This window comes from Crassostrea angulata, chromosome 5, assembly GCF_025612915.1.
Source record: "Crassostrea angulata isolate pt1a10 chromosome 5, ASM2561291v2, whole genome shotgun sequence".
Classification (NCBI taxonomy): domain Eukaryota; kingdom Metazoa; phylum Mollusca; class Bivalvia; order Ostreida; family Ostreidae; genus Magallana; species Magallana angulata.
In genome coordinates, this window is record NC_069115.1 from 59,198,723 (window position 1) to 59,223,296 (window position 24,574).

The window sequence follows — 24,574 nt, forward strand, 5'->3', positions numbered from 1 at the left end:
ATTTACAGCAAGAATACAAACAATAGAGAAATGGAATTGAATGGTAGCTCGTAGGATCGATCTTTTGTTGTATGTCAAAAGTACCATTTGAAACACAGTAAACAAAATGAACAAGAGGTTAACAAGAAGCCGGAATATCGAGTGTAAGTAATCATCGGGTCTATCAATGGCACATTGCAAATATATAGCTATATTGATGCAGAGGTAAATCATCATGGCTAATCCAAATCCCCACAGAAACACTAGCTGTAGATTTATAGATGGGTCTTCGTCTACGGGAATTACATCTGGTCTCTGACGGCAGCTCAAAACAAGTAGGAACAAAACGGCCAATAAACCAACACAAATGCAGAGAGCAATTGCAGCCCATTTGCTAATAAACACTTCGTCTCTGTTCGCCTTTTCTCCAGACAGGACGCCGAAGATAACCACGATCCCAGCTAACACATGGGAAAGAAAGAGTTTGGAGGAAACCTCACCATTGCGAGGTGTTGCATTTCTTCTTGACACTGGGAATAATGGTAGAAGAAGTAAACGAATCACATGTTCAAAAACATTAATCATCGTTTATCAATAAATAACTCATTAAGTAACTCATCCAAAAATTTGCATTGAAAAATCTGCTCCTTGCCTCTATGTAACCCATATAATCAGACAGGGACCTGAAATACAGTATTTAGTTGTGAATGGATTCCCGCATTCCAATTCAGCATCTTTTTTTAAGTTTCTCAATCCTTTCTCTATGATCAATTTTCAATAGTCATTACCTTGTTGCTAAAAGACACCGTTCCCCGTTCATTTTATTTCCTTAATTAAGAAAATAAATTATTAATATCTGAATTAATAACTTCACAAAATACTCTTAATGATGAATCGTGCCTTTATGATTTGAATTAAAAAGTCATATGATATCTATAAATACATCTTTCAGGAAATAAAACGTGGATATAAGAATGGGGGAATTTAAGGCAAAGTGACTACATGTGATGATGATATAATCAGATAGTGTTAATGGATTATAAATATTTTTGTGGGATTTTCAAAAAACAAAACTAATGCTGGTAGATTATGCAATTTTAACAAACAGAAGAAACATTTTAATCAAATATTTACTTGAAACACACCCTGTGCCCTTGGCATCCTGACATAAAATACGATTCGAAGATACATGTCTACCATTGTGTCTGTATAAAGTTAGACGGTGAATACAGTGTCTCTCTAGAGATACAGACACAGTATTAGAATGCTTCGAGCAGATACATTCTTAGAAGATTTAAAAAAAAACTAATAAGATTATTGGACAAGAGGCCAATTGGCCTTAACGGTCACCTGAGTAGCATATAACCCATACACAAACTTGTCGAGGAGTCTCATATATGCATTTAATTAGGTTTCATTCTGGAGAACATAAATTAAAAATTTGTATTGACGACCACCTCCCTGCCTGATATCTTTCAAGAAGAACTGTGAAACCTATAATAAGCAAGAGATGTTTGTGAAACACTTAAGCCCCCTCCCTTGGAAACATCCACAAAAAAATGAACGTAAACAGCAAATATTTGGAATTTTGCTAAGTCCAAGGACCATAACCATTGCTCGATCGAACCTAGTATCAAACTTGACCTAGATATTATCATGATAAATCTGTATACCAAATTTCATTTCAATATGTTCATCCTCTGCGAAGAAAATGAAGGGAAAATGTTGGTGGACGGACCGACCGACGGACAGACAGACCGACCGACAGACAGCAGCAAAGCAATATGCTCTCCCTTCTTCAAAGGGGGGCATAAATATATAAAAACTTAAAGATATGGTCTACAAAATCATGAATTCAGTTTTCCTTTCAGGTGTGTGGGAGGAAAGAAGATAATTTTTTAACATTTTATGCATTAACACCTATACATCCATTTTGGCCCTGCCCTATAGTCAAAACCCATACTCCAGGGGACATGAAAATTAAAATTTCAATAAAGGACTTCCAGGTAAACATAATTATAAGTCAGTATTTTATACAGATGTGTGAGAATAGAGAAGACAATTTTTAAACATTATATGCATTAACACTACATTGCAATATTGCCCCCCCCCCCATGTCCTGAACCCCTGACCCAGGGGCCATGAATTTAACAATTTTGGAAGAAGACTTCATGGACATCATAACTATGAAACCAATTTTTTCCTCACATGTTTGGGAGTAGAGAGGAAGATTTTTGGAAATTTGTTGGGTTTTTTTTTTGCATATTTAGCCCCACCCGTGGCGCCCCGGGGTGGTAGAGCTATGAATTTCACACTATAGATTCCTTTTACCATAGAGATGCCATAGAGATGCCTCACACCAAAAATGTGAACAATCAGCCTTGTAGTTTTTAAGAAGTTAAACATGTAAAATTGTTAACGCACGACGATGGACGAAAACGGATAGCAATAGGATATGGAGAACAGAATAAAATGCGATTCTAAGTTCTAAATAATAATGACGGACAATTATGGAGAACTTCAATGGTGTATGAAACGTTAATGCATCGGTTTTGCTGTACTTAAAAACGAAAAAAATATAATTACTTAGAGGGGTACAAATAAGAAAAGACAGGGAAAAAAATACACTAGGTTGAAAGTTTCCCTTATTTACATAATAGTTGTAAGTTTTATTTGTATTTGTTTAAAATGTAATAACATAATTTTTAATGAAACTATGGTTCGTAAACAATTATTCCGTGCTTTATGTGTTATATGAACTCAATATATTAAAAACTATAAGCCCCAACCAAAATTGGTCATTAACACGTTACAATGTTTTCAAAATATGTTAATAAATTATTTCATGACATGATATCGTAATTGTTAATATGCCTAGCTAAAACTATTACACACTTTCGAATGAATTTAAAACCAAGATATAGTTTTGTAAAGTCAGCTACATTTAATGTGGCTCACTATAGCTGAAAAAAAAAGTTTCTCAATTCAGCAGAAAATTTCTTGGTTATGATATATAACATGATGAATAAAAAGTATACAATCAAATAGTCGAAAGCATATTAAATTTTGGTATAAAAATTATGAATTGTAAATTTAATTTCGTATATATATGCAAAAGGTCTAGACAGATTAGAACTCATGATCTGCGGTTGACAAGTCCGATGCTTACACCACTGATCAATATGAAATAAAAATATATCAATTTTAATTTCAAAAAGGGTTTAGGTGAAGGTGTTATTTAAAATGTGATTATTTGATTGATATAAATTGAAAAAGTCTTAGGTCAATTTCGGCTAACAAAAGACATTTCGAAGAATACGATAGAATGTTTTTCGAGTCGAATAAATGCACGCAAATGTTTCAGATTTTAGAATTTGTTTATGTTGCATGAAAGTTTAAATTAAAAGTTTTGTCAAGTATATACTTATACTTTTTTTAAAAAAATCAAACACTTTTAAAAAAAACTAGTAGTTCTCGAACAATTGAGGTCTTTCCACCTAAATATATTTAATGAATTGCTAGATTGCTCAATAAGGTATACAAAAAATTATTATACCTATGATTCATGTTGTACTATAAAATGGGAAAACCGCAAAGCCATGAAATGATAAATGATTTTTAAAGAGATTTTTTTTTATTTTCAAGCCATTTCTTTAAGAATTCCATGTTGTATATATCGTAAACATTTATTGAATTACTTTTCTGATTTTTTTTTCCACTTACTATGAACAAAACTGAGCCAAGTGAATATTCTTTACACAATCATATAAACAGTAAACCTAACAATAGAAGAGAGTGTTCTAGAGGATAGCTGTCTTTGTACAAAATGAATGGGTTGACTGTAAAAACAAGTTCCACTTGAGTAACTACAGGACTTGATGTGATACCTGGCTGACCCAATTGAATACCTTATTGCGCAATCCAACAAGCTATTGAAATCCTTACTATAATTCTGTATTTCAAATGATATGAAAATTCATTAATTAACAGACTTCCAAATGAAATTGACCTTTTTGTCATTTTGTTTGGCCAAGGGAGACGCTTCTATTCCAAGTGGTCCGAACTCTCTATGATAGATAGTAAAAAAGTTGGAAGTGATTTTATCGAAGTTTCAATACTTTCAGGGGCAATAACTGCTATAAGGGGACCTCAGATCCTTTCGGTATGATAGATTGAAGAACCCTCTAAGTGTACTGAAGACAATGGTAAAAGTTCCATATCTCTATCTCTTATGGTTTCAGAGGAGTAGCGATAACAAGCATTTCGTACAAAAGGGCAATAACTCTGTAATTATTCAAAGGTATGAGCCAAGGGGCTATATTTTAAAATGGCTTAAGATGTCCTACTACATCCATAAACAAGTTTTTCTCTACCACCCTAAACAAAAGAGATATAAAAACTCATTAATTAACGGCTTCTCAAATGACCTTGACCTTTGACCTTTATGTCATTTTGTTCGGCAAAGGTAGACGCTTCCATCACAAGTGGTCCGAAGTCTCTATGATAAATGATAAAAAAGTTGGAAGTGATTTTATGGAAATTTAAATACTTTCAGGGGCAATAACTACTACAAGGGGACCTCAGATCCTTTTGGTATGAATAGATTGAAGAACCCTCTAAGTGTAATGAAGACATTGGTAAAAGTTCCAAATCTCTATCTCTAATGGTTTCAAAGGAGTAGCGATAACATCATTTCCTTCTCAAAGGGCAATAACTCTGTAAGTTCTGGATGTTCTTTGACACAGGGTCAATTGGTACCATAACTTTTAATGAGCAATTACATAAAGTTTAAATTGTTTGGATAACTCTAATAATAAAAAAAGTCACCCCGAGCTAAATAGAAGAAGAAGAAGAAGAAGAAGAAGAAGAAGAAGAAACATATAGAAAACAAGAGGTCTTTCACCTGAAAGGTGGAAAGACCTAAAAAGTAGAAGCAGTAGACCAATCAAAAGTCATATAATACAATTGAGGAAAATGTGTATTTATCCTCATCAGAATCACAAACTATTAATGTGTAAACAGGTCCTTTTCTGTAGCAAATACACTTCTAGAGAGACAACATGAGCAAAGAAATTGACATGGATTGCAATAATCATTAGTCGATTTCTAGTATGTTAACACCTTAAAGTAGATAAACATTATCTAGTTTGGTTTTCTCAAAAGACATAGGACAGAAGAAATGACTGAATAATTAAATCAACTTCACTTCTAAAAACGATTCGTTTGAGATTGAGAAACTGTTCAACGTGCACTTGTGCTACAAATAGAGAAGAAATAAATAAACTTTATGTTGACAAAACTAATAAATAAATAAGAATTTGTTATAATGGTTGTCATCACAGTTAAGGTTGTCAATAAAATCCTATTATTTTCGGTGTAGTGCCTTTTGATTTATCAACTTTCAAATTCTGTAAATTATATTGACTGTAAAAAGCGATACATGTACTATTACTAGTAATATTTAAATTAGTAATGTGGCCTTTTAAATATTTATTGAGAAACATAATATAAAAATTATTATAGTTATTCTTTCATAAGTGGAGACAAACTACACATGCATAAAATTTAGAAATAAATGCAAGAAACGTGTTAAGTTCAGGTTTGGGTATGAAGGGTTATTATTGCTCGATAATGGACTTCGATGAAAAAGTACAAATATGTAATGTAATGATGTTGATTTCTTGTTCTAAAGCTTTAACTTTGACCTACATTTAAACAGACAAACTAAGACACGACATTGAGACACGATATTCTTTTCAATAATCAATTTTATTTTTCGGAATGAACAATGAATATAAGGTATTTAATGTAGCTGGTTGTTTAAGTGAGCTTCCAGCCAGAGAACGACGACCTTCCAGCCGCGTCACTTGAGATAAATCCTGCATTAAACTGAGTGTATGTTTCGATGAAGACATCGTCACCTTCATTGACCATGAATACCGCTATCCCGGTCACTTCACCAATACCCCCATTTGGATTCAGATGGACCACGTCAACTCCTTCTGTGTTTTTCATTAACTGAGTTGTATGGTAGTTGTGGACATCCACCCGAATAGTCCAAGTAAAGACGTATACACCTGTCACTGGTACGATGAATACACCAGTAGCTGGATGCATGGAAGGCTACAATCTGATTCATGTTTGTAGGAGAAGTTTGCAAGAGGCGCTCTAAAAAATGAATATTTTGTTAATTTGCATCAATTTATGAAATTTAATACCTTTTTGTGGTAGTGACCAACTAAAACTAGGATTGCACGAAGGTTGTCCAAAAGTTCGTGGACTCATGTAACAAGTCATTTTTAGGAAGGTATTATAATATTTTTATATTTACTATAATGGAGTATATGTTTAAAATCAGAGCAATTTATCTTCTTACATTAGAGTTATCATTATGTAAACATTTCCAATATCATTTGATTCCTATCTATCGATGTTTTACCCAAGTCGATGACGCGCGGAGTACCGTGCCGTCGGCTAACCTTGACCTTCTAAAGCCTTAATTTCGAGTTTTGGCCCATTTTACCTTGGGCCGTGCGTACTTTCTGCAATCCTTTTATAGAGTAGTAGCGATTTAGTTTATTTTTAGGTAAAGAATCTAAAACCACTCTTATTTGATTACAAACATATAGTTTAATAATTTGAATATATTAACCCATTCAAATAATACACGCGACTATTTACGATCTTTTTGGACAGCCCCCGTATGATACATCTTAAGTGAAACGTTTTTACAAGGTAAAAGCAAAAAAAAAAATTTGGGGGTAAAAGGGTTTCTTTTAAAGAACTTTAATTATCTCCATTGATGATATATGCTTATAAAATGAATTAATCTTGATGCAAGTAAAAGTCACATGAAGCCTTCAGTTTAACATATCCAATGGATTCAGTCAAAGCCTTTTATCATAAACACATATATAAGCAATCAAGTATTTACATGAAAGACCCAGTGAAAAGTAAAGAATAAAATTATACTTACTGTTTACCATTATGTGTTCTTCTTGTGAATCAATCGTATTGATATTTGGTTGATCCTCCAAAAATCTTGAATTCCCAATCTTTTGATCTAGTTGTACTTTATCAATATCATCCTTGTTATGAACTTTCAAATTATGACTTGGAGTTTGATTGTTACTGTAAACGTGTTTCAAATTTGAATGTAAATTTTGGACAGTTTTTTCTAAAATAAGGTATCGACTTTTATAATTCTTTAACTCAGCAATTGTGTCTTCTTGGTCACGGACTTTTTTTTCAAGAGTTAGAAGACGACCCTCTAATTTCAAAATGGCATCCATCTGCTTGATCTCCGAGTTCACAGTTGTACTTTTGTCTCGCCAGACATCTTGTTTGGTAGGAATATTTGTTTCAGTTTTGACCACCAATGGTAAATCCTTATTAGATAGATCAATAGAGAAAACAAGCGCAAAAATGCATAAAAGGCACAAAAAAGACACCGAGCTACTAAAGAGGACATTCTTAGATTGTGTGCGCAAAATCTGATTCTGAGAGATAAAAGGATGAGAAAACACGTTCTTAAACAGGTGCGCCCTTATTTCACCTATTCCTAGCCTGTTATCTTGCTAAGGAAACATAATTTATCATTTTCCAAAAAATCTGGGTTTATTAACAAGAACAATACTCGTATAATATTTTTTAAATATTAAATATTGAACTTCGTCGATTTTTTTAAAAAAAAATTCAATATTTGGGGATGGGGGTGTTTCATTTTTAACAGACTTTTAATGGCATTATTCCATAAAGACATTCATTTGCGATATTTATTATGGCTTATCAGTTACAGCAAAAATTAACAGAATCGAAACAAATAAATAATATCAGATTTAGTTTGTCATTAATAAAAAACACTGATTAAAATTACATTATGCATATTGTGTATTTTCAGTAAACAAAAGGAAATGCACATAATTGTCGTTTAATCTGTAATGTAAAAATATAAAAAGATATGCATTTCCAGCATTTACCTCTATTTCAATATTATCTTAAACCTAACTTTCTTAAATATCTGTTTCATACAATTCTACATCGTCATAATAAAAAAAAATCTTAGTTATTTATCGGTTTTGTAAAAATATATTTAATCTCAATTTTATAAAATATCGATAGTGTAATTTTTTAAAACATAAATTTGTTTAACCTGTAGAGTTTCATAAATATTAATACATGATTATTTCCATAAGATTTTAATTAAGAGCGTCGCCATTACAAAAACACCTTCCTCTTTTTTCAAATTAATATTTAGTGTAATTTGCGCACATAACTTGGCCAAATATAATTTGCATTGCTTCGCTAATGTTTCACATATTTTACAGACGAAAATGCATTAAAAAAATGTCCCTTTTTTGGTTTATGTTGGAGGACACCTGTTAAACACAAATTTAAAGGACAATAAATAAAAAGTTCTATTCGTCAAATAACGATGTATAATTTCTCTTTTTAAAAAATATCAAAGGTCAATCTCGGTTCTACTGCTTATGCCATCCCTGATTGCTATGCAGATATTATCATCATGTGATCAAACAGCCTCGGGATTGCTATGCAGATAATAGTCATCATGTGATCAAACAACCTCGGTTTTGCTGCAGGTTGAACTACAGTTTGAAATTTTTCTAAATATTCTTACCAAAATTGCAAAACTGTATATACAGACTAATAATTCAAAACGAACTTCTGACAAAAACCCTCTTGACATCTTTTTAAACAACGCTTCATTTACAATTTTCTAGCAAAATACACACGTGCATCCAGCAAGGCATGAGACTTTTTTACCTCGTAGTTACACATGTGCTTGAAAATCAAGCCCCGGCCTTTTCACCCCCCTCCGGAAACAACAAGCATCAAAAATTCAAATGACCTCGCATTATTACAAAACTGGGATAGTTAGACCTCTTACTTATTGTTTTTTATCTCATAGAAATATCAGCTCCTGTCGCGTGCGGAAAAGCCCCAAATTCAAAGGAAAATTTGGGAATTATTTAGCCTTAGCCATGTTTGGACGTAAACCTTCAGTGAAATGCTATTATGACACCTCAGTCAAGAGGGCAGGAGCTCCTTTCATAAAGGGGTTCTATTCCCATACTTAGTGACCGATATGATTCTGAGCTAAATCCCGCCTTAAAACAAAAACAAAAAATATGCATTTACCGTGCTGTCTATATAAACTATGCACAATTAAGGTCAATAACCATTCAGATAACAAATGGGTGAAAATATTCAGGAAGTTATTCTTTCGAACAAAAGTTATCCCTTATAATTTTTTTTTTTTGGGGGGGGGGGGGGGGTGAACTGGTGGTTTAAATTATACATCAAAAGTACCTTTTAGTAGGTATGAGTCAAAACATATTTAATATCATTGACTCTTTAAAATTCATACATTAAGAAGCAAACACATCGAACACGATTGAAATTTTTGTTATTGCTAACGGAAAGAAATTAACATTTTTACTATCCATAAATATCTGTAGTTTTCAGTCTAAACATGTCTTTTTTGTAAATGGCTTGTTTAGAACATTTTTCCCATTTAATCTAACCCACACAAAGAGGATTTGTTTATAATTATTTAAAGGTGCACCTGTACTTTTGAGATGTGCAAAAGTTTTCTCTTTTTTCACAACTTTATTCAAATATAATGTCAAAACCATTTTGTAGCATCGCATTTGGTCTAATGTATGTAAAATAAAATACACATTTGAAATATAATACAATAAATGACATCAATGACATCAAGACAAACAAATAAGCAGGACCAAATCAAAAAGCTAAGTTATCGGGGTTTGAATCTTTTGTACATGGAATAGGCACTCACTCCCGAAAAAAATCTGTAAAAGGTTACAAAAGGAAGAAAGAGATATTCAACAACGTCCAAATCCTGGTGTCCAAAGTAGCGAGCCTTTACGTATAAATGCTTGTTGTAAGATTCCAAAAACCAATTAGTCAAGTTCGATATCAACAGAATTATTGCACACGAAGAAATGAACAGCGATCCAGCGCGAAATTCTGGAATTGTTTTGATATTTGAGCTTATTAGTAGATGGGTTTGAAAAAAAGTCTCAAACATTCCACAAATGCAACTTACAGTTGTCATTTTTGTCAGGGTAAACTCTATCGGAATTTCTATGATTTTTGCCGTTAAGAAAGCCATTACTCCAGAAGAACTTAAAATCAAAATATAATCCCGTATTAGCATTGGCTTTGGAATAGTTAGAGATACAGATCTTATCTTGTAACAGCATGCACATGCTAAAATACAGGAACAAACTGAGCTCAGTGTTTCACTAATATCGAAGAAAATTCTTACGTATCTGTTTTGCCATTTATATACAAAATTCATTAATATTGTCGATATTGCAATAGGAACATTGAGGACAACACCGAGAATAACAGAAAGAATGTGTTTTATGTTTACGTCAGTAGAAGCATGATCATTCAATTCCGTATGTCGGGGAACCTCTACAAGCCTGGACCTGTCCGTTGTATCAGATCCAACGTAGCGTTTAGAATTCCACCAGAGGGATAGTGTAAGAGTGGACGCCAGAATGTAAAATTCCATTTGTGGAGGAAACAAAATCGGATATAATTTGTTTCCAAGTTTCATTTTAATTTCGGATGACTGGAAACATGATATATTCAAAAACATTGTGATGTTGGTCTCAATTGCAATAAATGTATAAATGGTTGAACTATACCAAAGGGCAAAATTAACAGCGAGAATACTGACAATGGAGAAATGGAAATAAACTGTAGCCTTTAAAATTGTTTGTTTGTTGATTGTCAAAAGTACAAATTGAAAAACAATAAATAATGCATACAAAACATTTATAACTAAGAGGAATAAAGATTGGTCAGTGGTGTTTGAATTGTCATTAAGACATTGTAAAAATGTCGTAATATTTACACCGACGAGTAACATGGTGGCTAATCCAAATACCCACAGAAACACGAGCTGTAAGTTTATGGATGGGTCCTTTTCACTTTCTGCTAATCCAAACTCTCGTCTTTGCAAACAGCTTGAAATTAGTAGAGAAGAGACCGCCAAAAATCCGACGATTAGAATTGAGGACATCCAGGCATTCTTGCTGATAACCAGTCCTTGAAGAATCGTATTTTCCCGAGTCACAACACCAAAGAAAACCACAATTCCAGCTAGCACATGGGAAAGAAAAATAATAGATACAATCTTTCCATCGCGTGCAGTTGCGTTTCTTCTTGATATAGGGAAAAAAGGCTGGATGACAAATTGGAAAACGATTTGAAGAATCTTAAACATTTTGCAGAATAACATCAGAAACATAAGCGATTACACATCCTTTTTTCAAATAATTTGGTTTTAAACTCGAAAACCTCCTTTAATTATATAACTTCATAGAATATGTCAGCTATAGGTGTCACCTTAATTTCGTTTTTACTGTTTTCTACACTTTGTAAAATGTCCTCTAACTTATAAATCTATATAAATTTTGCGATCCGCTGAGCTTCCTGACCAAACAAAATAACTATATAAAATATTTTTGATATATAAGGTGTTGTTTGCAGTTTTTGTTTCCTTAAAAAAAATATTTACAATAAAGACAAAACGACCTTATTTTAATAATAATTGAGGAAGTGAAACAAACGGAAATCAAAAGTAAAATAATTATATTTCAAATAAAAGAAACAATACAAAAATGAGTATTGTACCAATATCTAATTAATTTCCTTTCTTCAATCGAATCATGAATAAACATTGGAAATGGCATAGTCATTGGTGTTAGGGTAGTACGAACCACACCTGAAATTATTTATTTGAAATATTTTCTCAAATAAACAAAATAATGAGTTGATATTATGTAAAAACTAATTTCAATCCTTATCTTTTATATATATATATATATATATATATATATATATATATATATATATATATATATATATATATATATATATATATATATATATATATATATATATATATATATATATGAATCATACCCATCAATAATTCAAGGCCGAAAAAGTTAAGGTACAGCGTATTTTGATAATTTTGAAGCATACCTTTGGATGGTGTTCGTGTTATTTTTGTGCAATTTAAAAATGCGTAAGTTGTGTTCTTGTCAAAGTAAAGACCTGAAATTTAGAAACTACCACGGCCAGTTTTTAGGCTTTATGTCCAACAAATTTTAAGGTCATATCAACAGGTCAAATGTCAAATAGGTTATCTAGGATTTTTATCAATTTTTACATCCGTTAAATATACTTTGACCTTAATTAATCTAAAACCAATGGTTACATTTTTTTTTAGTTTTAATATATTTTAATTATAGGGTCATGACAATCATACTGTTAAATTTTATTCAAGTTTGAATTATATGCATTTTCTTTTTTGATACCGTTAAGTGCTGCAAAATTTAGTCTAAAAAGAGAATTCACAAGTGCTAGTTTTACATTATATCGCATCAGAAATTATTTTTATTTACCAGTTAGAATTTATTTCAGTATCTTTAAGTAACAAGAAAGAAGGTATCCTGTATGAATAGCAGCACAAACATGTGTAATAATGGCATAGGAAACTATAACAATGGCCATTTCATTTTACATTCCACCGAAAGGAGATTAAAATGTTCTGTTGGGGGCGATGTGGGCAAAAATTGTGAGGTCCGATTTTTTTCAAATTTTACACACATATAAAGATTTTAATCCAAAAAACAAAATATAAACATTTCAGAAAAATTAAATACTAGGAAAAAAATTTAGATGATCTGTTTTGTACCACCTTTAAATGTCTTTCTTATGATTTTTATAGCCATAAAACATGGCCAACTTGTGCAAATTTGCAGGCATGGATAAGATGTGTGGTAAATATTTCTGCTGTCTATCTAATACTGCTAACTATCCTTGTCATTACAACTAAAGGATATACATGAACTGTTGTGTTTCTTTTTTATACTACCATTATCCTTGTCATTACAAGTAAAGGATTTACATGAACTGTTGTGTTTCTATTTTACATTATCATTATCCTTGTCATTACAACTAAAGGATATACATGATCTGCTGTGTTTTTATTTTATACTATCATTATCCTTGTCAATACAACTAAAGGATATACATGATCTGTTGTGTTTCTATTTTACATTATCATTATCCTTGTCATTACAACTAAAGGATATACATGAACTGCTGTGTTTCTATTTTATACTACCATTATCCTTGTCATTACAACTAAAGGATATACATGAACTGTTGTGTTTCTATTTTATACTACCATTATCCTTGTCATTACAACTAAAGGATATACATGAACTGCTGTGTTTCTATTTTATACTACCATTATCCTTGTCATTACAACTAAAGGATATACATGAACTGCTGTGTTTCTATTTTATACTACCATTATCCTTGTCATTACAACTAAAGGATATACATGAACTGTTGTGTTTCTATTTTACATTATCATTATCCTTGTCATTACAACTAAAGGATATACATGAACTGTTGTGTTTCTATTTTATACTACCATTATCCTTGTCATTACAACTAAAGGATATACATGAACTGTTGTGTTTCTATTTTATACTACCATTATCCTTGTCATTACAACTAAAGGATATACATGAACTGTTGTGTTTCTTTTTTATACTACCATTATCCTTGTCATTACAACTAAAGGATATACATGAACTGTTGTGTTTCTATTTTATACTACCATTATCCTTGTCATTACAACTAAAGGATATACATGAACTGCTGTGTTTCTATTTTATACTACCATTATCCTTGTCATTACAACTAAAGGATATACATGAACTGTTGTGTTTCTATTTTATACTACCATTATCCTTGTCATTACAACTAAAGGATATACATGAACTGTTGTGTTTCTTTTTTATACTACCATTATCCTTGTCATTACAACTAAAGGATATACATGAACTGTTGTGTTTCTATTTTATACTACCATTATCCTTGTCATTACAACTAAAGGATATACATGAACTGCTGTGTTTCTATTTTATACTACCATTATCCTTGTCATTACAACTAAAGGATATACATGAACTGTTGTGTTTCTATTTTACATTATCATTATCCTTGTCATTACAACTAAATTATTGCTCTGTTGGAACCAGGAAACAGTTCTTCCTAAATCTAACATATTTTTTTACCCAGAGGGATCCATTTATACCGAAATATGGTTAAATCTATAAATGTGTGTTATTGTATTTTATTAGTTTTTCTTGCAATTGATTTGGGCATTATTCTAAGGAGCCATTACCGGAAGTATTAGAAATTTGCTATATTCATGTAGAAATTGATTTTTTTTTATAAAAAGCATGAATTTTATAATGATTAAAATACCGTTTAAAAGTATCGTTTGATCATTTAGTCACCTCCAGTCAAGATTGGAAGCAGAGTAATGTAGTTTTATGAAGGCTTAATTAGATGTGGGGATCTAAAAGGCAAACATTCAATACCTTGAATATTTTAATTCGAACATCCAAGACATGATTTAAAAACAAAAAAGACGATAGATTAATATAAACTTGTGTATATCTGACAAACTACCAATTGTTTCATTGAAAACTTTCATATAATTTATCCTAGCCCGTGGAAATGACTATTGTAAAATATACTATTTCTTTTTATTATAAACATAGAACCTTACTTTTAGTTTAAGGGTCTTAGATATGTAAATAGCAGCTATTAGCGACGACAAATTTTCAAATTAAATACTGCAATCTGTTTGATATCTACCAAATCATTTTAGAGAAGTGAGAAAATATTTTAACTAAAAAACTCGAATTTATCAAAAAGCGAAGAAAATACGAATTTCGGGGCTTTTTAACAAAACGTGACAATAGGAAAAATAACGATAAATCTAGTTAAGGTGGTATGGGACATTTTTCTATTTTAATGTGGATTAAAGTACAATATAATTCAAACACTTTCACCGGTTAAGAATTTTTAAAATTTACAATATTTAATATTTAACCAAAAAATAGCTTTTATAAATTTTTGGAGAGAAAGAAAGTGTAAAACACCCAGCGGGATTCGAACTCATGACTTACAGATTCATAGCAAACCCTCTTATCCACTCCGCCACGCTGTTAAGTGACACTTTTGGGATAGAAACTACTTACATAATTACACTTCATATTATTGTTTATTTCGATAATACGTTAAAACATGGATATGTCCCATAACACCTTATATCACTGAGGGCCCCATCTTTGACTGTATTTATCACCATCCGGAAAAGGTTACCTCCGAAGTGTTAACCAATCAAAAAGTATTCACAAAATCTAGACAAATCTTGTAATTATCGAACACGTATGAGGGTTTATAAGTGATCGATACGTCAAAGTAAGGCTATTTATAGCATCATCTGAAGTAATAAGTTAAATAGTAAACTTCATAGTATAACAATGTACCAAAAAAAAACAAGCATTCTGAGAGTATTGCATAAGCAATACACGTCCCCTACCGGTTTGTGGAAATTGTGAAAACAATGCACTGTTATGCAGAATATCGAACCCGAACATTAAAAAATTGGAATATAAAAAATTAATGTCAACCAAACGCTACAAAAGTGTAAACTTGATCTGTAGTTTGACATTTTGGAGCTGTTCAGCAAATTTCATATTATTCCTCAAACGCATAAAGAAAAAAAGTGTGGAAAACTGAAGTGGGACAGATAGATAGACGGACGGACAGACGGACGGACGGTGAAACCCGGTAAGGGACTAAAAAAACATATAGAGAGTTTATAAAGTGGATTAAGCCTATTCCTCCTACTCTTATTAGTTTTAAAAAAATCAAAGTCTAATTTAAAAGTAACTATTCCTGCGTCGTATTTGTATTCAGTTTATAGACAAATACGTCATATAATCACTTTGGTACTACTTCCTCTCAGTGCAGTGCTTTTCTTTAATTTCCTCGTGCTTATATATTTATAGTCACTCACTCTATTATTGAAACAACTTTTACAATTACTAAACACGTTTCCTGGTATCCATGTTATCTTAAGTGGCTATGATGTTGCGTTAAAATGGCAGACAATGTTTTACGTATTGGCAGATTCCTCCGGGTTCTGGCTCATCCAATCTTTCCAACAACATTGAAACCTGTGCAAAATGATTCGGGGAAAAAGGTAGCATTTCTACTCTTCATGCACATAATCTCAAGTCTGTTTGTCTTCATTGGCGTTTTTGCCGCAGACCAAGCAATATCTGCCGAGGCCAATACTGGAAACTGGGTAATTGTGATGACATTTGTTACTTTGGGATTTGCATCGTTAGTAGCTCTCACTGTGAGGGGCTGCCAAAACAAACTGAAACTCCAAGGAAAGAAAACATCCTCTACGACGGACCCTTCCCTTAATCTTCGGATAATCTTTCTCTGGATCTTTGGGCTGGCTGTTACCATTCACGTCTCCATTAATTTCGCCATTTATATCGAATGTATCGGATCGTTTACATTGAGAAGTGAACGTGTGGTATTGTCATTTTTAAGTAATGTCATAATGTTACTATTCCTACTTGTCCAAACCAGCTTTATTTCTTATTTTCGAAATTCACTGTTTGTACATGACTCTATTGTAAACATTGCAAGCATCATGATTTTAGCTGCAAACTTTGCTCTATGGTTCAACACTATGGTTTCCAACATCAACGTGTTCGATTTGTCAAAGAACGCCACTGTTCCACAATACAGCAACGAGTCTTACTGTTTTCGCACTTCAAGAATACAACGGGAATTGAGCAGAAAAGTCACGCCTTACCTGTTGCCACCGAGGCTGGAGTTCTGTATACTTGCGTCAAGTTTTATAATCGCCTTTTGGAGATGGCCTGTAGAGTCTGACGAAGAAACCTTCGACAATGAGGTAGCTAGAGGCGAAAGAGATGAGTACCAAATACTTTCCCCACACAACAGACATGATGTAAAAGGACCACACATTTTTATAATGGTGATTGCATTGCTCATCAACACACCATTATCTGTTGCTAAAATACTGCAAGCCTTTGTCTTCTCTTGGAAAAATGAAAGCGTTTTCTTCGTTATGCACTTAGGGGAATGTTTTAGCGCCATCTGTAGTATCGTTGCCATCTACGTTTGCAGTTACATCCTCACCAAAGGATTCAATTGCTGCTGGAGACCATCCAAATTGACCACCAATGAATATGTTTTGATTCTGGCCTCTTCCGGAATGGTGGCTTATTATATGTTTGGATTTCTCACTGCGCTGGCTAGTCCAGGTCCCGTCAAGATGCTCGTTTTTACTCGAACAGTAGGTATGTTTGAATCCTACCTACAGACCCATTTTTTAATCAAAATCAAACGTTATAGTACCATTGGACGGTCATCCATTGTCATCTCCTCTGCAGGGATATTGCTGATGATCACAAACCTCACATACTGGTTTCTCACCTCCTACAATCCCCGCACCGTTGCTACAGACTTGGAGCTTGAACTTGTGGAGCGTAAAAGTTGGCTGTACATTCAGAACACACTGGTGCCTTTATTTACGTTCTACCGATTATTCTCTGGGATGATGTCGTATTCAATATATTCTAGGTTCAGGCCTCGATGATTTATAACAGAAGTGTCTTTATGGATGATAAAAATAAAAGATAAACAAAAGAGATGTTGTAACTCGCCAGGGTACAAACATATTTAAAAATTAAACGAAGTCAATTCTTTATTTATATAACATTTATTCATTTAACATGTAAAATGATTTTGATAATGAATTGCCCCTAGAATGTGTATGTCTAAACTTAAATAAAGGCTTAATAAATACATTATAACTCAAGCAAGTTAAACAGGATATATTTGACAGGAATTTTCTTTCAACTTATGATCTTGTTGTTATTGAGATACATGAATTTCGAGAGAGAAAAAACCATATATACATTCCATATCATAAGAATAGAATGAACATGTGAAAGTCGGGGAGAGGGGTAGGAGACATCATTTTTGGGAGTTGATTTTAATCAACTCTCCTATGCACTTACTCGGACAAAGCGAAAGTGAAACAGTGTTTGGACCTGAGCGCAAATCAATACCGATGACAACACTTAGTTCTTGAAAATAATCGATAAATTCGATGCTATGTATTCTGAAGCATTGTTTTTCAAGAAAACTAATTTATTTATACCATGAAAATAGTAAGATTTTAAACTGTACAAACAGTTTAGATATTTTTTAAAGTCGTTTGTATTCCTACGCTAGAGTTCAATGTAGTCTCGTTCAACCAGACGCTTGGCTGTCTCCGATAATATCCGACAAAACAGAGTCTCTCTTGCTTGTCGGAGATAAACGGAGACAGCCGAGCGTTTAGTTGAACAAGACAAGAGTTCAATCTTGTCTGGATCCGTACAATTTCTCAGAAATATTTCGATTACTGACACTTCTTGCCATGCAAAATCACATATCGTTGATTTTGAATAAATGATAATCGATAAAATCAACTCCCGTCAGTACTTCAGTACTTTGATTTTCATATCTCACTAAGCGCTTATATTTATAATAATGCTGGAAAACGTATTCAAGCTTAAGGATTTCTTAAATATTTCCTGTAAACACTCCATTCGTTAAAGTGAAATCTCTTCAAATGCCACACGGTTCTAATTGATAATTCTGTTATTCAGTTTATTAAAATTGCATAGTTTATGATCACAATATCATGATAGAAGGCGAATTAACAGTGTTTCTTCAGGTCTAACTAAACAGCTTGCATATTATACTGAGAAGATCCAAGCATACAACAATGATATTTGATGGAGTTTTAAGTAAGTTAACTTTGCATGTAAAATTAAAGAATGGACTTTTTAGAGAGATTTGTTGTTCTTTGTGAGCCTATCTACTGCTAACTGTCTTGCTTATATCAAGCATATTTTACTGTTTCTTTAGAGAGATTGTACTTTGTGTGAGCCTATCTACTGGTAACTGCCTTGCCAATATCAGGCATATTTTACCGTTACTTTATTCTTGACCTTTCCTGTTTTGTTGATTGATGCTTTGTTAATTAGCTTTACTAAATTTTATTGGGGTTTCTTTTTACAATTTTGCCAAAATTGCAAAGATTTAATAAGAAATGGGAACACATGTACCATTTTTAACACATTTCATTTTCGAAGAGCCCAAGAATAACCGATACATGGTGAACGCACAATCATAAATCTGAAATTATAACTTCTTGATGAGGCCAATACACGTTATATAGACCCAATAAGAGTATATCGACCGAGTACTGTCCTATTGTGATAAGTCAAAACCATATCATGAGATATTGAAATATATGCTCCTTTGTTTGAGAGAAGGAGAGTATAATTTATAAATCAACCAACAACAGACAACCCCAAACTTCCTTGTTTTAATTAAGGAAAGCACTGAACACAAAATATAACACATCCTTGAAATGGTAAAATGAAAATAATCCCCACGGCTTTAAAAGTTAAAAGTACATTATTAATTCTGTACACAGGGAAATATTCACCCCGTGTAACTCCCACCCTCTTTCGTCCTCGTTTTCAGCGGGCGAATATTAAAGACAACTGCATTTAGGCAAATACAAGACAGGCCAAAGCCGTTTGCTAGTGTAGAGGGGCGAAAATAACACAGAGCGAAAACCATTCTGTATACAGTACACAAATCATCATAGAGTACTGAAAGGTGGCGTTATGAATAGATAAATACACAACTTGACAACATTGTCTATACAATTTCACTGATTTGATAAACACACTTACAAGTAATCCCGTTTTCAGTCATATGTTGCTTAAAAATTAGAATTAAATGGGCATTTTCCATTATTTTGGTCAAAAATTATTTTTTTTCCCCGATTATAATATTTACAATGCTCTAGTAATATATTTTCAATAGGCAACAAAAATTTGAGTGTCATTCGTTGATTATAAGCGAGTTACAGAGCTTACTACTCTTTGCTGTGTAAAAAAAGATTTAGGTTTTATTTTGAATGTTGAAGTGAAAATTTCAGTTTTTGACCTGAGATGAAGGTGTTAATGTCATGAACTGTTTATTATGCTCAAAGTGAATAAGAACAGAGACAAATCAGCTTGAAAAAATATTTTATTGGTATATTAAACCTAAGTAAACAAAAACAGGGTCCGAGACTTGTTTACATGACAGAGAATTGTGAGTCCTGTATCTTGCTTATAACTCTACGATTGACTCTCAAATTTCATTTGAACATTAGAAATGCATTTCTAAAGCAATGTGAATAATAAAAACAGAAAAATAGAATTTGACCAAAATCGTGATTATGTCCCTCTGTTATAGCCGTTTAAGAATTTATAATTAAAATGTGGAATTAACAGAGCATCTGATGATTTGTACGTAGAAACAGAGGCACGAGGATCCAGACTGGAATTTTGAGGGTTACTACAGATAGTGGTGCTTGCTTAAAAAAGGAATCCTCCTTTCTAAACCGATGCTACATTTCTGGATATTACCGTATATTTGCTTCGCCATTGTCTTCAAATTGTCAATTACTTCCCATAATTTAGACACAAAAACTGATTTAGTTGTAGATACTGTCAATGAATCCTTAAAAATAAATATCGTTTTGAGTTTTGTTTATATCAGTTTTAAGATTTTGGTTAATGATTACGAATAAATATTTTAAAAAATATCATTAAACACAATCATGTATTTATGTGCTAAAAGAACTGCATCTTTAAAACTAATCATCAAAATACAAGAAATGTGTAAAAATGTCCTTCAAATCATCTTTAAGTGAACTCACAGAATGAGAAACATTGATTCACGAGTATACATATCGTACAATTACATCTGTAACTCCCAGGTAAAACACAAGCAATCTGTCAAAAAATACCAAAACGCATGAGATCTAAGAAAAACAAAGTAGGTGTGAAACTATGCAGGTATAATGCAGGGATCCTAAACTGTGATGAAGCGACGCCCCCTAAATAAACACGACACCTCTATGGAGACAGAGATATCTCGCTCACCGAAGGAATGGAGAACGAGGAACCGATAACTTCCGGGTCCTTGTAGGTGTGACACAGAGATGGCGTTCTCTAGTAAGTACTTTTCCCAATTCTTTAAATTGTCTAAACGTTCCGCAATATACCCTAATTTGAGTGCAATTACATACATCTAATTAGTTTACTATAATTTTAGAGTTTATAGTAAGACAAAAAGGGCTACAATAATGATAAATGATGTATTTTAAGAAGATGGGGGAATAAGATGGCGCAAATGGCCATTTGATTTAGTAGTGAAATACAATTTTGAATTTATTTTTTCCCAATTAAATTTATTGAAATATATTATAATACAAATACAGCCTGAAATTTTATTGGTATCGAACCTATATCATAAAAACCCAAGGTATATAAGGTTAGCTTATGTCAGTTACTCTTACCACTGAATAACTAAACTATATAGATTGTTTAAATACCATGTGTGACTTTGACCACGAATTTGCGGACTTGCATTACATGTATTTTTTCAAAACGTTCGATTGTTGGGATACAAAATAATATTTCTAATGTATAGTAGGTCACCTTTCCATGTTTTTGTTGATTGAAATCGATTTGTTTTCCAATAGATCTTATTTAGACTTTGAGAAAAATATATAGCACAGACCCACTCTATAAAAGAAAATGCATTGAAGTTCTAAAAATGACAGTATTTGCAGGTTTTGATACGTATACGCCTGTTTGAGTCAACATATTCCAAGTATTGAACATTTTTATAGGTTATAAATCAATGATGTGTTAAATATATATTGTTTTAAATGATTTTTTAAAAATATATCGGATTTATTGATATCTTAATTTTTCAGTAGCTTGTCCGATCGTTTATGGGCATTTTACACGCCTTATCCACCCATCTTTTTTTAGATTTGATTTTAAATCAAAAAACAATTATAGTTATAACAGATAAGTATTCGGTATGTACAATATTTCTTTATGCTTATTCCTGCTATACTAATTAATTTCATGTATTGTGATAAGGTTTTGCATGGTTTTCAATCGAGGTTTAAAACTACGGATGCGATTAGTTTTTTTTCTATTCCTTCAGTTTATTCATCCACTAAAGTAATTTAATTTTCATTTTAAAAAACCTACTGAAATCAGATTATTGTGCAATGACCTAATGCAGAGGTTCATTAACAAGACAACCTTATATTATTTCTTGCATTTAAACAATATTTTATTAAATATAATATGTTGAATGGGATTGGGCAGCAGTCTATTTTAGCCCTCTCCCTACAGCAAGGTCAAAATGAACAAGTTGAAATATTTAAATGTTCAATATTGATAACACAAGGCAGACTTATTTGTGATTAAAATTTCATAACATTTCTGTAACCGATATTTTTATATTTACTGTAAGTAAAATTCCGAAACATATTGGTAACAGATATATTTATATTATTTACTGTGATTAGAATTCCGTGACATATATTTGTTACAGGTACATTTATATTTACTGTAAGTAAAATTCCGTAGTATTTTTAAAGTTATCTTATCTTGAACTTAAAGCAAGAAAAGAAGATCTCAGTTTATAGAAAATGTAATAGAATGTTCAAGGTTTTTGTGATGATGAAATATTTTCATTCAAGCACCATCAAAAGACTTCGGAAACCTTGAACAATCGTGTATTTTTCAAAATCGTAGCATTATTACCTAAGATGTAGTGACATATCAAATCATTATTTTTTTCAAAAATTTTTCTTAAATGTACTGAGTATGTGTGTGTAGAGTGTTTGTCCCCAGGGCAAATCCCGGTAGCAAAGAATCTTCATTAATAAATGAAGAAACAAAACTGCAAGAAAATGCCATGTTTTAATGTTTAATGTTCATATATGTGGGACTGCAGAATTCTGTTTACACGCATCATCGAAACAAACATTTCAAACTCAGCTATCATACTGTGACCACCATACGCTGAGATTTAGTGGAATCTAAGCTGATGTTATATTTTGATATAATAATCTTCTGTCCACCCTTCCAGTTATTGTGGCTGCTGTTGCTGTCATTCTGTTGATATTGCTGGTAGGAGTTGCTGTAACGGTATTGTGGTGTTGCTGCAGAAAAAGGTCTCTCTCTCTCTCTCTCTCTCTCTCTCTCTCTCTCTCTCTCTCTCTCTCTCTCTCTCTCTCTCTCTCTCTCTCTGAGACCCTCCCTCTCTCTTTCTCTCTTCTCTCTGTGATATTTTTCGTCCATTTCCAGAGTCCCCAAACACAAGAACCGTGAGGTACAGAGTGGAGTGAATGCGGAAGAAAACCAATACGAAACCCTTTCTGACGTCACTTCCGTGTCAAAGTAAGCACAGTAAACATAGTGAGAGAATCGGAATCGGAATTTTTCTGACGGAATAGAAGTTTTGTGGTACCTGTAAAATTACATTATATTTCTCTCTCTTTTTTTGCAGATCAGAAAATTCGGGATACCTGTACTTAAACTCCATCGCAAGTGATTACAAAAAGTAATTTTTTTTCATGTTTTTTCGAGTAGGAAAAATGAGTAAACCTTTTCTTCTTTCTTTTTATTTTCCTCCCTCTGAACCCCCCCTCCCCCTTTTTTTCCCCTGGACTATTACAATCTTATTCCTCGTGTTCCGTCCTTAAAGTGTTCATCATTATGGTTTTTTATGCTGTGCCCCTCCATAATTTTCAGACAATTTGTTTACCCGGGTAGATCCTAATGTAATGTCATAAATGCATTAAAGATATCAGTTCTCAAAATGGTCTGAATATATGTAGCGTTTCAAACATGACATACTATAATTTCGTTCAGTTTTGATACTAATTAACTATAAATTTGGATCTAAAACATGTAAAATGTGCAAGTTAGATATGTGTGAACTCTATCTTTAGTTGGTTTCGAATTACAGAACGTCAGCAGAAACTCAGATAGAGAAACTGTCTACCAACAACAACAAACAGGTACTAGTGACCAAACATGATGCAAAAAGTGTTATTTTACAAACATATGATTTAACATACAGACAAGCTATAAGTAGCTAACTATACTGTTTCAGAAGAAGGTCTTGGTCACCAAGACAACAGTGACCACAGAACTAAGCGTGGTTGATCTCCCGGAAGGAGTTTCTGTGGAGACCGGGGAACTTCCGGTCAACTATACACAGTCCGGATACCTGATTCCCGTCAGTGACGACATCAAATCCAGTAAAAGTTCACAGTCGTTAAAATCGTACACTAATTAAATAATACAATAAAGTGGACTTAGATTGATATGATGAAAAGATATAGTTGAATAAATGTGTCCGAAAATAACTTAATTTAAAACAGTTGTGTTAGTTCATCTCTCTCTCTCTCTCTCTCTCTAATTGATTATTCTTTGGTTAGATTTTCGAGTTGCCTTTCTTTACTCGAGGAGGTTGAATGAACATTATGATAAATCGTGTGCGTAACAACAAAGATAAAGAATCTAGCCACACTCCATATATTTTTGCCAATAAATCTTTTTCTTACATTTCCCTATATACTAGTTCCTCCACTTTTTGAAATAGTATAAAATTATCTTGAGGTTTTGTTAGGTAAATATGACGAGTCCCTCTCCCTTTTAGGATTTGGAGAGATTTTACA

At 32.6% G+C, this 24,574-nt stretch overlaps 2 protein-coding genes and 1 pseudogene across 2 annotated transcripts; 2 read left to right on the plus strand and 1 right to left on the minus strand.

Annotated features, from left to right (window-relative positions):
• Positions 1–5,743: 5,743 nt before the first annotated feature.
• LOC128184682 (uncharacterized) lies at positions 5,744–7,461 on the minus strand (annotated as a pseudogene).
• An 8,494-nt stretch (positions 7,462–15,955) lies between these two features.
• LOC128184736 (uncharacterized) lies at positions 15,956–17,810 on the plus strand. Its single transcript, XM_052854311.1, has one exon. The coding sequence runs from the start codon at positions 16,019–16,021 to the stop codon at positions 17,558–17,560; it is 1,542 nt and encodes a 513-aa protein (XP_052710271.1). The 5' UTR covers positions 15,956–16,018; the 3' UTR covers positions 17,561–17,810.
• A 3,092-nt stretch (positions 17,811–20,902) lies between these two features.
• On the plus strand, positions 20,903–24,276 carry LOC128185690 (uncharacterized). Its single transcript, XM_052855318.1, has 6 exons — positions 20,903–21,035; positions 22,978–23,062; positions 23,196–23,288; positions 23,398–23,451; positions 23,860–23,911; positions 24,007–24,276. Exons 1-6 carry the CDS (start codon positions 21,023–21,025, stop codon positions 24,190–24,192), a joined length of 483 nt encoding a protein of 160 aa, XP_052711278.1. The 5' UTR covers positions 20,903–21,022; the 3' UTR covers positions 24,193–24,276.
• The last annotated feature ends 298 nt before the right edge of the window (positions 24,277–24,574 follow it).